We start from the raw sequence: 14,782 nt of genomic DNA on the forward strand, positions 1-14,782 counted from the left end.
AATGTTCAAACGAAAGTGAACCAACAATTACCGCGTCTCTGAGACAGATTTGATTGGAAAAAATAAAACTTACTCTTTTCCGTAATTCTAGAGTAAAATACCGTTGTCGGTAATTTTACCGAACCGTCATGAAATTTTTCCTGAAAGTTCCGTAACTTCACAGCTGAATCGACTGTGAGAAATTACGATACTGTCGCGTCAAATTTCCCAGTCAATTCCGTAATCGGTGAGCGACCAGTGACTTCCGTAATTTTTACGGAATTTTTCCCGCCGTGAGAAGATCAATTGAACGATTGATATCATTTCATTCAATCAATTTACTCATCGAAGCATTCATGTCATCAGTACAAATAACTCCACTCGCCATTTGATTTAATTCAAATAAATATAACTCACTAAAAAGTTATTAATATTCCCCGCAAGATGTCAAACATTTCTAATTATTTCTAGTGATCAATACATAAATATTGATAACACATTAATTACCAAAATTCAGTAATTTTTTTCTAGTTTCTTCAACTGAATCTTTGGGAATAAAAATTTTGCAAAAATTTTCTCTCACAAAAAATCATCTGAATAAAAATCATTCTTCCGTCACTCTCAATTTCCTCCGAAGAAATAATGTTCCTCTCAGTTGATTATAATCTCGTTTCCGTAATAATTTCGTGCGATGTATCGCGCAGGTCCTCGCACATGGATATTGGTGATTGTAAAATCCGCCCAGCGCCTGCCTCATAGCCCCCTGATATATATAATTAAATAACTAGAGTTCATTGAAATTATTTTGCCATTTTCCTCACCTGAAAAACGACGAAACCAAAAAAAATGAAAGAAAAATGAAATTCCGGGAATAGGATGGCTCAGACGGGTAAATAAATCCACAAATTAATTTACGAAATGGTAACGTGGTATAATAAATAGTTTATCATAATACAAATAAGTATGCGTGTATGCCCAATAAATACACTATCAGTAAAATCGGTAAAAAATACATTACAATAAATTTATAAAATACTATTCTAAATTCATTTCACTCGCAATTAGAAGACGGAAATATTCATTAAAAAATGAATATCACCCATCGAATGCTTAAAAAATTGTCACGGTTTGTGAATGGAGTGTTCTTATCAGTCGATAAATAAAAAAATGTTTTTTTCTTTAAATTTATCTCTCCAGTAACGCATCAGCAGAAAAGAGACTGAAGTTCTCAGTGAAAATTAACGAGACCCTCCGAGATTCCAAAAACCTCAGTTAATCGATTAGAATTTAGTGTAAAAATCCCTTAGAAAATAACATTAATGAAAAATCTTATGTTCACAATATCACAGCTAATAACTTTAAGCTCGCCTGTGCCGCGCGTTAAAGCTAAAACAAATAAATAATTTTTCCTATTTCATCCGAGTTACATATGGAACATGGAATTAACCGCAAAAGGCACATGATGAGAGTGAAATACTCAGTATTTACAAGTGTCTATTTTTTTACACGGGAAACTTGTCCTCTGCACGAAGGGAAAAAATACTGGAAAAAGTACGTGAGAAGTTCCGTGAAATTTACGGTACCATTTTTTTTATCCAAACGATATTTAACTCAAGACCTCTGACATGTCAAGCGAGGCTCTGACCCATACGCTAGACGTTTGTTATTGTTATTGTGTTGACCTTCACCTTCAAGACACTGGCGATGTGTCAACACGGCTGTCAAGGTCATGTGTTTACAACTGTCAAAAGTACTTTCTTCGTCAGGAGAAAGTGAGTAATTTTTAGTTAAAATTCTGGAAATTTTACGAGGTGAAAAAAAATGACTGATGGTACCGTAAATTTTCCGGAGGGAATGATAAACTTTTAATTTTTGTCTCGTATTTTTTAATGTGAATTTTGATAAAATTATTGGAATGATTATTTGGTGCACTATTACGTGACTAGTCACGTACTTTTTCCGGGAATTTTTACTCTGTGTTAATGTTGCAAATTGTTATTCGTTGATGGAGACATTTGCTGCATTGTAATACTGCTTCTAACTCTTAAATAGCATTTTTATAATACTGGTCTCAAGTCCGTGGATGGTTTAGATACCCTGATTATTGAATTTAATTCGAATAGTTTATTTAGATTGTAAATAGGCAAAAGACGCGTCTTATTATTATTTTCACATTTCAAAACCAGAAAAGACGTTCATGTCGTTTCATCTTAGGGAAAATTTCTGTTCAGACGAAGAGACTAATGGGTTTGTTAGTTATCCAAATTTTTCACGTCTTAAAAAATAGGACAAGTGCTATAAGACGTGTCAATTTAAGACATGCAAATATGACAGCACGACGTAGTCGTCAGAATCCAAAATTCTCTATTTAACAAATACGTCTCAAGTTTTTGAATTGCGATACCAAGAATGACTTAATTATGTCTTAAATGTCATGGAAGTTTTCGTCCTCTGAATTATTCTCAAAATATTTTCCTCCCCTTCACACCACAAACATTTCTTGTCGTGCTCGGGAGGGGAATAATTGCCGGAAAAAATAGTCTAGTAATAATAGATCTTGAAAAAATAGCTTATGGAAAAATAGGAAAATATTTTCCGAAATCTGGTATTTTTCCGGAGATTATTCTGTCCATCGGTTGTTTTTTCCTTGTACTGAGAGACATATTCAACCAATGAAATTCCAAATTACGTATTTTTTCAATGTTTCGAGACCAAATTGCGGTTCCGAAAAATTTCCGGAGCTTTCCCGCAATTTTTTCTGAATTTTTCGTAATTTTCATCTAAATCGTCAGTAAAAAATTCCGATATTTTCACGTAAAGATTCTCAGTCAATTTGGTAATCGATAAGCGAACTTCGAGTTCGGTAATATTTACCGAATATTTCTCTCCCTTTAGGGTGCTTTTCCACCGAATATTTCTCCCTGAGCTATTTTTTTTAAATTATTTTTTGTGAATCAACTTTTGACGAACTATTTGTTCAGGAGCTTTCGCCTCAACCAGCGATTCACTTAAATCTTTAATTAATTCTTGAAAAAATGAAAATCGAATGATCAAGTACATTTTGGGTCTTAAGACACCTCAAATGAATGTGAAAAAATGAAATAAATAATTGATGATTTTCATTCGCGAGTTTATGGTTTATAATTGAAGTGTAAAAAAATGGAAAAATTCACTGAACAATTTTTCGTCGTCGATTTCTCATGAGCCTCCGTCTCATCCCACGTCGTCGGGCATTCAGGCCCTCTTCACTGGGTCCCACGCCATTTCGTTTCCTAAATTGACCGTTTGGATTTTTCTTCCTGTTTTGAGGCGGTCGTTTCGCCTTCATGCGCACAACTTTCTTCGGATTTTTCGGCTTCGGACGGTAAGCAGACAGTGGCTTAACAGTCTTGGGATCGCATGTACCGGGGCCCGTGGCTGTGGCGTTGCGAAATGCACGAGTCCAGTCGTTTAAAAACGCCTGATAAAGTCGAAGGACTCCCCAGTCCTGAATAAGCATGAGGGTCAGGTCTCCCTCCGTCGCCCAGTCCGGACTCTCCGTGACAATTTTCGCCTTGTGCACAACCGGGAGTTGAAGACCGAGGTTCAAGATTGCTGTTTCTACTTCGCAGAGCATCTGAGGAGGAGAACAAATAAATTAAGTTGTGCGAGGGGAGGGGGTTCGCGTGCAGCAACAGAAATCAGGGACTTCAATCAATTTCAATTTTTTAGTTATCATTTTGGGGTGAAGTGAATCGAATTTTGGGTGGGAGAAAATTTAACGCTGTCAATATTAAATTTGGGAAAAATTTCTTAAAATATCTGGGAAATTTCTGAGAGTAGATGGAAAATTTTGTAGAAATATGGGAAATTTCTGAGAATAAATGAAAAATTTCTAAGAATATCAAGAAAATTTCCGAAAATTCTGGAAAAATTTCCGAAAAAGTTGGAACAAATATTACATTAAAGCCAATAAAATTTTCGGTGCTGACCCTGAATTTTTTTTCCTCTTCACCAATTGTTTTTTTTTATTCTACAGATTTTTCCCTAAAGTTAAGAGAACAAAGTAAAAATCTGATATTTTTTTCACCTAAAATAACATATTTTTATGTGTTTTTCTGATCGGATTTAAGAAATTGATGTTCTCCCCCTTTACAACTTAACGGGAGAGATTGGAAAATGGGGGTTGCTTCAAAAATTACCGTATCAATCATCGAAATTTGTCGACCGTTTGGTAAATATTCTTAACTCGTTGAAAAAATTGAACTCAGTCCGGATTTTCGCTTAAAATGTCAAAAATTATTTCTCACCCTCAACACTTCGTTCTGCATTCCCCCGATAATCTCATTTCGCCTGTTGATCGTTCGTTCGGCATCGATATTGGACTTCAATCGAAATTTCCTGAGTGAATGAAACGTGATAGCGAACCTCTGGAGTGCATCGTGAAGTCTCGGTAACGCGTGCTCGGCCTTTTTGCTCTTCTCCTTACACCACAATTCAGTGTGATACCACTCCAGCTGGTTCTTCGGTAGCCATGTCATGTGGTATTGCCCCTTCAGCACTTTATAAACCTGTGGACGTAATACGACGTTAATATTTATACTGTCATTCAGATCGATGCTGCAATCACGAAAGGAAATATTCAATAAAAATTTCAATAAATTCTCACATATAATACCACAAGTGGTTCAAAATTATCGAATATTTCCCGATAGATTCGTTGCAAACAAATGAAGGAGTCAAGTTTTTCAGGCTAAAAAATCACGAGTGCGAAGCACGAGTGATTTTTCCTGAAAAACTTGACGACTTCATTTGTATGCAGGGAACCTAAGGGAAATATTCTATAATTTTGAAGCTCGAGTGGTATTCAGGGGATTATTTTTCCTATCCAAATTTCGGCCAAGAGAATTGTGCCATGACATGAAAAGAGGTTTATTTGGTTAAGTGTCGTTTGTTTACCAAAATATTCAAAAAATTATCGCTGATATTCGAGGTAGGCTATACAAAATATCAACAAATGGTGCAATTCTATTGGCTGAAATTTGGGTGGGAAAAATAATCCACAATAATTCACGAACCAAGAAATTTTTTCCGTATAATTGGAAAATTTTACAAAATTTTTCCCATATAATTGGAAAATTTTACAGAACTCAGAACAGGCGGGTTTTTCTCGGTAAAATTTTACAGAATTTTTTCCATAAAATTTTCCAATTTTACGATTTTTTTCCGTAAAATTCTCCAATTTTCCGATTTTTTCTCGTAAAATTGGAAATTTTACCATATTTCTTATCACTAGAATTGTTCTAAACATCCGTCATCCGTCATTCCGTCATTTTGTTCTTGATCATCCGGAAAAAATCATGATCTTGACAGCTAAAATTTCCCGACTGATTGCGTAATCGGTGAGCGAACCGGGAGTTCCGTAATTTTTCCGAATATTTCTCTCCGCGATTATCGGCTTCTCAAGACTATTTTATCTCATGTTTTTTCATGTTATCACTCCAGTCGCGCGCGGAGATCGCGGCAAAAAATAATTTCCTGAGTTAAGAAGATAAGGTAATAAAGTAAATAGTCGATTGATCGGCGATAGCAGTAGGAAAACTTGTCTTCGAAATAAAGACCTTTCTCTTTTAATCTCTCAAACGTTTGTTTCCGTATATTTGAGGTATTTCCAATCTCTAAAATTAATTCCATTGCGTTCGCATTAATTATTCGAGTGAGATAATAAATTATTGAGATAAGATTACAAATTATAGATTATTTTGCACACAATGAGGTGACTCAGAAAAAATTTATGGAAATAAATCCATTGCTGATAATTTATTTCCTCTACAGATGTTCATGTTTCCACTAATCGATTATAAAAAATCGATTATCGAACGGTCTATTAGCAATGCTATCTGTCGGAATTGCGACGCTACTTATCACGATTTTCGAGCTATTTCGAGTTTCGACATCTCGATTGCGATATTTCGATTCGAGCGATCGAAATATGGCGCTGCCCAGGTGCCCCTTTCCCTTTACACTAGCGTCACCGTGGCATTGACGTCTGCTTCGCATTTTTAACTTTTACGGCCATGTTTCGATTATGGCCGCCATTTTCGATTAATCGATTACAGATGTCATGTCTTTTTTACATAAAAAAATGATATGAAAACAATTTTAATAGGAACATGAGAATTTAACAGCCGATGATTGTTGATGGGACACATTTGTGATAGTGGTGTCTTAAATTAAGAGAAATTTAGGCCTAGTTAGGATCAGTCTTAACTAGGCTAGACTAGGACTATTTAAGACTAGTTAGGACTAGTAAATTATACTAGTTTGGGCTAGTTAAGTTCAGTCCTAACTAGACTAGACTAGATTACGACTATTTAGGACTCGTTGGGACTAGTAAATTAGGACAAATTTGAGGACTAGTTATAACCAGTCCTAACTAGACTAGACTAGGACTATTTAGGACTAGTTGGGGCTAGTAAATTATAAGAAATTGAGGACTAGTTCGGACCAGTCCTAACTAGACTAGAGTAGGACTATTTAGGACTATTTAGGACTAGTTGGGACTGATAAATTAGAAAAAATTTAGGGCTAGTTAGGACTAGTCCTAGCTGGACTAGACTAGGACTATTTAGGACAAGTTGGGACTAGTAAATTAGGGGAAATTTAGGACTAGTTTGGCACCAAAAGTCGTAGTTTTTCACTATCACTCGCGGTGGCTGAACATGCGAGGGGACTATCTACTCGTCAACAAGTCTGGACAATGGCAGGAATTTGAAGGGATATGGCACTAGCATACAATGCTCGTGTTGTTTAAAAAGTCATCAGGTGTAGTGTTGAATCGACGTGGGATAATGGAGAAGCTTTTGTAATAGATACGCGTGGAAATGCGGAGCATACGGCACAACTGCTTGACTTGCAGGCATATAGACTAAACAATATCTCAGTTGACAGTATTTTCAGGCGCCATAAGGTGCCGAGAGGCTGGACAATTGTTTTGAAAATAATGGCTCTTTTATCTCCGTGCTGATATCAATGGCTCAAGTCATTTTTGGACATCTTGAAATTTAAGACGAGCAGTTTAAGACTATCATCATTCGCTAGTTGCAGATCGTGATTTTTTAAAATTTATTTGTCGCCCAAAAATTCAGCCAAAATTGTCCAACAAATTATCTACTACTTCAACATATCCGAAAACCTCTTAGAATTAAAATAAAAGAATTAAATAATAATTAAATAATTAAATTAAAATAATTAAAATTAAAATTTTAAGAGGCAATTTTCTAAATTCAACCCACCTTCCCCCCATCCCCCCACCCCTATCTTTGATTTTGAAAAATGTCTCACTAAATTCGACCTATAGACATTTCCTATTGAACCATAAAAATTATCCAAAAAATGATACCATAAATTAACTAAAAAAATAATCTTAACAAAAATATTATCATTAAAATCACCAAGGGCATGAGACGTACCTTCGAATAAATGTCGTGAACATCCTTCAGGTCCTTTCTGAAATGATTTTGAGCAACTCGAAGTTGAGTTCGAACGCGTTTTAAGGCACGATGAACGCTGTGCCGTTGGGGTGATCGTTTCAATGCCGCACCCAAGGGGGTGCCACAGGGTTGCTCCCAGGGTTCCATCGGATGGCCCTCGATGTCCCCAAAACTTAGGCCGTATTGAGGAGCTGCCGATGCCCCACTCAATCCTGAGCTCAGGAACAACGCCAGGCTCGTCAGGGTAGCCGTTTGTGCTACCGGATCTGTAAATATTAAATCACATAATCCATTATTATTATTGATATATCCTTTTAATCATTGTTAATATTTATTACCGAAAATTGTATGAGAAAATTCTATAAAAATCATGAATATTGAGAGGATCATTCGCATCACTTTTCAAGTCGAAGTATTTTTTCATAAATAAATAAATTATATTAAATAATTTAAACAATTTAATGTCAATGTGAATAAATGTGTTATGACTCTGATCAAATGATTTTTATGATCAAAAATTGATTGGTAATTAATTATTTATGAGAAAATGTTTGTAATTTCAAGAAAATTATATTTTTCTAACTATTTGATGTATATTATATATTATATATTATATAGAGATATTTTTATATCCATTGAAAACAACATTTCAACAGATTTTGTCGGCGAATCATAACTATAGAGCCATAAAAATAAAGACTTTGTAATTATGTGCGTAAAATCGAGCGGAACGTTATTTTCCTATGAATAATTATCACGTAATTTATTTTATGTCGTTACTGTGCTCCGGAGTAACGCTTTTGCGGTACCGAAATTACGGTACTCTACCCCGATTTCGTAAGCATGGGGGTGTGCTTATGCATAAATTAGGGTCTCACGCGTGATATTTCCGTATCTTTATGTCATCACCGCGTGGTTTCTTAAATTTTGTGATGCTGATAGTGTTATACCTGTGGGCAAGTCGTTCAGTTTTTTTTTATTGCAAAGTATTTGCAGATGTTGATGTGATCCGGGGCTCAGGGGAGACGTCTGGAGTGGGGTAGACGGGATGGCGTATGAATTGATAATTTTCAATCTCTTCTTGGGGATTTTGATCGGTTGTTGATGCGTTGACGATTTTCTAATTGTTTTTTTTTCGTGTTTTCTAATCACTGCTGGATAATTATCAACTGAAGTGCGAAAAAAACAAATTGTAGTCATTTGAAGCCCAATTCAAAAAACACGAAATTGTGGTTTTCAAAAAACACCAGTTTTTACACAAATTAAACGAGTTTTTAATGACATTTTTTAAAGCTTTGAATTCTGTCAGAAAAATTTCGAATCAAATTATTAAAACTATCGTTCATTGAATTTCGAAAATCCATTCAAATTAATTGAAAAAATTCAAATTGATTGGAAAAATCGATAAAATAATAAACCAATTAAATTTCAATTAACGTCGATGAACATCAAAAACTTGAAAGACATAACAAATATATTTTTAAATTATCAAACAATAAACATTTTGAATTTACTCGCAAAGTTGCGAATTAAAATCGATTCTTGTGCTCATCAAATTAATCCCCTTTTCCCTAATTAATAAATTAACCTCTAGTTTCCTTTTTAGTTTCGTTTCTAGTCCCAAATTCAAATGAACCAGACCCCCAAATCGTTAATTCTGTCGTTTACTTTCAATGAATGATTAATCAAAAAATCATATCAATCATTTCCTGGGATATTTCCAAAAATATTGACAATTCGTTCATCACCACCTGTCACTTCCCCACATAATAAAAAATGAATTATCGATTCTCCATCGTCTGCGAGATGAGTGAATGATTGACCTCCGGAATCAATTTTTGCAGTCAATATAAGACGAGAGGCGGTGCCCTGTATGGTAAAGAAAATAACACGAGCTTCTTCCGACTTTCACACCCGGCAGAATTGCATTCACGTGTGGGTATTGGCTACATGTATAAACTAAAATCCTCCGTGTGTATCACCCACGCGGATTTGCGATGAAGCCGCCCCCGCAGTAGGAAATAGGTTGCAAATCGGAGAATCACGATTTATTGTGCAATTAAATACCCCGGCGGGCAACTTCCTCCAATGGACAACCATCGAAACTCCATCCACTTCCTCGGTGTAATTCATTCATTTCTCGAGATTTTACTCCAATTTTTCAACTGTCGATTTAACGAATTATTGTCCACGGAAGTTGTTAATTTTCCGATTGAATTTAATTCCCGATGATTTTTTCATTCAATCGCGGTTACTAATGAAAACCTACGCAATGAGAAAGTCCATGATCATTAATTATTGAGAAAAATTTATGAGGTATGACGTCAATCGCAGAAGAGTTTGAACTGTTTTAATTGAGAGGATGATTTTATTCGGAGAAAAAAATTTTCGGTTGCGATTTTTTTTTTTGATCTACCGCGAAAAATTCCTGTGGTGTTTAGGAAAAATTCTGGTGTTGGTGCGGGAATTTGTCTGAATCTGAGGGCGAAGTCCAGGGTGAGAGCTCAAGTTCTGGTACCAGCACCAGAATTTTTACGACAGAGACTCGGAATTTTACTGCAAAAAATTATTGTTGAATATAGCAAATGTCCAGGGTTAACAATTCAATGTTAATGACTTTGTCTTTAAACATTGCTGCAATGTCTAGTAATATTTCTAGTCCTGGGACATGAATTTGTTCCAGTCTAAGGGCGAAGTCCAGGTTGAAAGCTCAATTTTCTGGTGTCAGCAACAGAATTTTTACGACAGAGACTTGAAATTTTTGTAGTATTACAGTAAACAATTATTATTGAACCCAGCAAATGTCCAGTGTTAACAATTCAATGTTAATGACTTTTTTTTAAAACATTCCTGCAATATCTGGTAAAAATTCCGGTGCTAACACGTGAATTCCTCTGAATCCAAGGGCCCGGTCCACATTGATAGTTCGTTTCTGGTACCAGCACCAGAATTCCTACAATAGACTATGATAATTCTATACCCTAGAATTTAGGCTCATAACCCACAAACTTTTTAAAAATCACTTTCGCCATTTAATCCCACAACTAACTACCTCACGTTAAGCCACTTAAAATGGATTAATTTTCCATTTAAGACCTTTCTTTTTGGCCATTGAATGAGAACGTGAACATTGACTTTCTCTGTTGGAAAATTAGACCACAGCTTTTCTGTTTATCTTCAAAAATCACTCGACAAGGTTTAGGACGTGTTTGAAAGTCTCCAAAAAAGGACTAATTTATGATCTGTTGGCCTCCGAACTTGACAGCATTCTGATCCTCACCAGATGTGGTATTCAAAAGAAACTCTGCCCTCTGGAGTCATAAAAGTTCTCTTGTTTTTTCCCTTAATAAAGGGTTTTCAAATAGTAAAAATTCAGTCTCTGGACACCGGTCCTCTAGGTCAGTCGTGCCATCCTCGTGCCAGTAATGAAGAGTTCTAGTTGAAGTAATTAATTGTGTTGCTACATTTATTTATATACTTTTACCCATATCCCAATACTCTCATTCAGCTGCGCGATTAAAAATCTGCTGCATCGTCACCATAGACCACACGTGTGAGCAATTAACACGCGAATTAACAGCACGAGTGCGTGTATTAACACGGACGTTAACCCAGCAGGACACCCATGTCGTAACAATTCCGTCACGCGTGTCACGCGTGAACAGGCATCATCGATGTTTTCGTCCCCTGTCGCACTCCCGTGAAAACGAGAGGCATCATTTATTACCAACTCGTATCAAAGTACAGCGCATGCGCATAGACTGCTTGATGCCGGTTTCCCAGTTTTATGCCGGTACTGCGGGGAGGCATGTACGTAGTGAGTTAAGAAGTCATTCCAGGATCGTTTTATTACCTGGATTACCCGCACAAATTTATGGATAAATTTAAGATGCCGCGTGGAATGAGAGAAGGGGGCGCCAGGTGTCTTAAGGTAGCTCCGCCCTTTCAGTAAATTCGGGGGTTTCGGGAGTATCAGAAGTTTTGGAAAATTCGATGACATTTGGAATCGCAATTTTTTCCTGAATTTAATCGTCGTTTTTGTTTTTCAAAAAAATTTGAAAAACCAGAAATTAACAGAATATCTTATCGAAAAATTAACATTTTTGTTGCCGTAAAAAATTGAAATCCCAATTTTTGGGGATCGAAGTCGTCAGATAACACTATTTAATTATTTATTATCGCGATTAAAAATAATTAAAAATATATTTACTTATGAACTGATTGAAAAATGGAAAAAAATCGTAATTTGGGTTCATTCATTGCACGGGAAGTGCTAATTTGTTTAAAAAATGATAAAAAATCGGGATTTCCACACATTCTCACGAAACAATAATTAATTAACCCATCGCTCCATCCATCAATTATATCAATAATTTTCTTTATTTCCCAACTTTCAAAAACTTTATTCAATTTGTCCACCCGAGAACTCGGAATTCGGGCACATAAACGTCCGAAAATTGGACCGGATCATTACGGATGTCGGCACCGGTCAAATATTTGCGGTTAAGCGGGTGGCGTTGGGTAGGAAAGGGGGGGAGGGGGCTGTGAAGACCGTTGGTAAGGGTGCAGAGAGCGTGTCCAGTGAATGTTTCATCTCCCTCCCCTCATTTTTAAAAAAATTTTTGTACTTTTTCTGCGTGAGTAAGGACGAAGATTGTTGGTTTTGCGTTTGCACCGCGGTATACAGGAGAGGTGGAGGGGGGAAATGCCCTGAGGGCCCAGAGCGGGAGGCGCATTATTCTGGGAACGGGTCCGGGGTCGGGCCTGACCGGGAGCGGTGATTGCGTGGTGATTAGACCTCCACCTTCGCTTCCTTCGTTTCGTCAGGCGAGCCATTGCTCTTTCGCGAGAGAGAATGAGGGAAAAAGGGCCCAGTATACAACAATATAAACCATCGTTGGCAGTGGAAAACAAGTGGCTTCCATCTTCATTCAAAATATCAAACGTAAGTTCCCTCAAAACGGTTCGCAAAAAATTTTTTTTCAATATCAACACATTGACATGTCTTAATCAAAGTCCTCGATAATTTTTAATTTAAACAACTGAATTATCTGAGATGTTAATCCGCCCCATTTCGGGGCCTCATCATCGTCTTAATATACCACACTCATCTGTCTTAATTCACCCCCTCAAATAATTCTAAATTAAGCTGTTGATACGGCTTAATTAAAGCCGCTTTTGTTGTCTTGGATTAAGACATGTCAACTCGATTGGAAACTCAATGTTTGTCGTCGTTCAAAGGGATTAATTTAATGCTCAATTTACGACAGTTCAATGTCCTAATTTAAGACATTGATCCGCCCTTCTGCTGCATTTTAATCCACCCAAGACCTTTGGCGACATTACGTGGCGTCACCAGAGAAGACGCGTTTGTACCGGTGTCACATATTTTTCAATAAAAGGTGAATGGAAAATAGTCAAAAGGAGTACATTGAAAAAGAAAGGATAAGGATGTTGCACGCGTCCCACATATCTTTGTGGACGAAACACGTGGTTGTAAACCGGCCCAGAGACTGGGTAGACATACATAAACCCCTGACATACGGTGTTGTATGAGTATCCATTCGTATAGGTTAGGTTAAGTCGTACGTTGTGTTCGTAGATGAGTATATTCACATTGAAGTGTCCTCGATGGTGGAGTGCCCGGTTGTTTCTTGGTTGTTTGTACAGCGGGTTTTTGTGCTTAGCCCGGCGACAGTAATGCAATATTTACTGAAAAATTCTCTTCGAGGACACTGCACGAAGTACTATGTACACTTGATCATAAAATAAAACTGAGACGGTATGAAAAATTGGGAGAAATCAGTGCTAGGACGGATTAATTATTTGTTTTCGAGGCGGATCAACGTTGTATGCATGACCTAATGCTAGTCTTACGTTGACCTAATGCTAGTCTTAACGTAAGACTAGCATTAGATCGACATTTTACGTTGAGACGTCGTTGTCTCCACCTTTAAGACATGGGAACACTTTGCTTTAACTATGATGATGATTATTTAGGATAAATCAAATTTTACAATGAAAAGGCAGTTGGTTTTAGCATTAAGACATGGGTATATCAGAAGTTAACACAAGACCTAGTTGACATGGATTAAACGCTTCAATTCAGACCCATATTTTCGTATTTAAGACATGAGAACACCCGCAGCGACTTAAGAAAACACTTCTTCCAGTTCGGTAAAATACTTCGATTAAGACACAGTTGTGTGTATATTTAAGACATGAGAACGTTCACACTAATTCCCCACCAAACTTATTTAACATAGATTAAACACATCAATGAAGACGCAGTTGTTTTCACCCATAAGACATGGTAACGCCCAAAGCGACTTAATAAAGACTTCTTCCAAATGCATTAAGAAATTCAATTAAGACGTAGTTGTTTCCACCATTAAGACATGGGAATTTCCCGACTGACTAGAATACAATCCATACATCAGGGGGCTTACGTCTTAAATTGAGGACAAAACCATCTGTTTTGTCCTCACGATTAATCCAACTCTTGCAACCAAATCTCAGTAACGTTTATCACTTTGAATGTTCTATCCACAAAGGCACATCAGTGGGACACGGACACGATCCTCTCCTCCTCCTCCTCCCTCCAGTCAATGTAATATTCCTCTAAACAATCCTCCATTCACCTCTTTATCATCCAACAATATGCGACACGAGTGCATATCCACACTCGCATTACCCACTCCGACCATGCATTCTTTCAAAGTAAATGCATGAGCAAATTACGATGGTATCCGTAGGATGAAGGCATTAGTTACTGGCGCATGAAAATGTTAATGTAAACTTGAATAATTGAGTGAATACTGAAAAGGGGCGTCATTGATTTCTCCGAGTAAGCCACACGGAAGATCGTCTCTTCGTTCCCTCTTGACGTTAAAAAATTGAATAAAAATAAATAATTAATTGATTATCAATTAATTTTTCGAAGAAAAGTTGATGTGCTCCGAAGAGCGGTTTGAAACTTTTCCTAATTCGTTATTGTGTTTGATGGTATTAGTTAGGTTTTCGTACAGTTAAACAAATAGATAACAATTAGGTGAATGTTATCTGTATTTTTATGCAATAGATCTTGATATATTTGGATAATTACTGACCCTGGGGATGAGACAGACCATTCACCGAGTCAATCCAAATAATACTTTGAAGAATTACCGATTAATTCAGGGACGCCACCGCCAGATGGCGCCGTCTTAACTCTACCATCTTAACCCCATTCAACACCCGATCATTTCTACCAACTTTACCACGCGATTTTGTCTTTTCATCAGTCTTTTCTCGTTTCCTCCGAAAAAAAACTACCGCAGTGAAAATATGAA

The 14,782-nt window shown here is 36.7% G+C and overlaps 1 protein-coding gene across 4 annotated transcripts in view; it reads right to left on the reverse strand.

The window, feature by feature from the left end:
• Positions 1-899: 899 nt before the first annotated feature.
• The window catches only part of LOC135170381 (uncharacterized), a 35,357-nt gene continuing 21,474 nt past the window's right edge, over positions 900-14,782 (reverse strand). For 3 of the 4 annotated variants that reach the window (XM_064136153.1, XM_064136152.1, XM_064136151.1), the window contains exons 2-4: positions 7,431-7,717; positions 4,269-4,529; positions 900-3,595 (exon numbers count right to left, since the gene is read on the reverse strand). In XM_064136153.1, coding sequence (XP_063992223.1) covers positions 3,149-3,595; positions 4,269-4,529; positions 7,431-7,598 — 876 coding nt within the window. In that variant the 5' untranslated portion in view covers positions 7,599-7,717 and the 3' untranslated portion in view covers positions 900-3,148. Of the gene's footprint in view, positions 3,596-4,268; positions 4,530-7,430; positions 7,718-8,401; positions 8,526-14,782 lie in introns of those variants that run through there. The other variant, XM_064136154.1, reaches the window with a different exon arrangement.

Source organism: Diachasmimorpha longicaudata, chromosome 17, assembly GCF_034640455.1.
Source record: "Diachasmimorpha longicaudata isolate KC_UGA_2023 chromosome 17, iyDiaLong2, whole genome shotgun sequence".
In the NCBI taxonomy this organism is placed as follows: domain Eukaryota; kingdom Metazoa; phylum Arthropoda; class Insecta; order Hymenoptera; family Braconidae; genus Diachasmimorpha; species Diachasmimorpha longicaudata.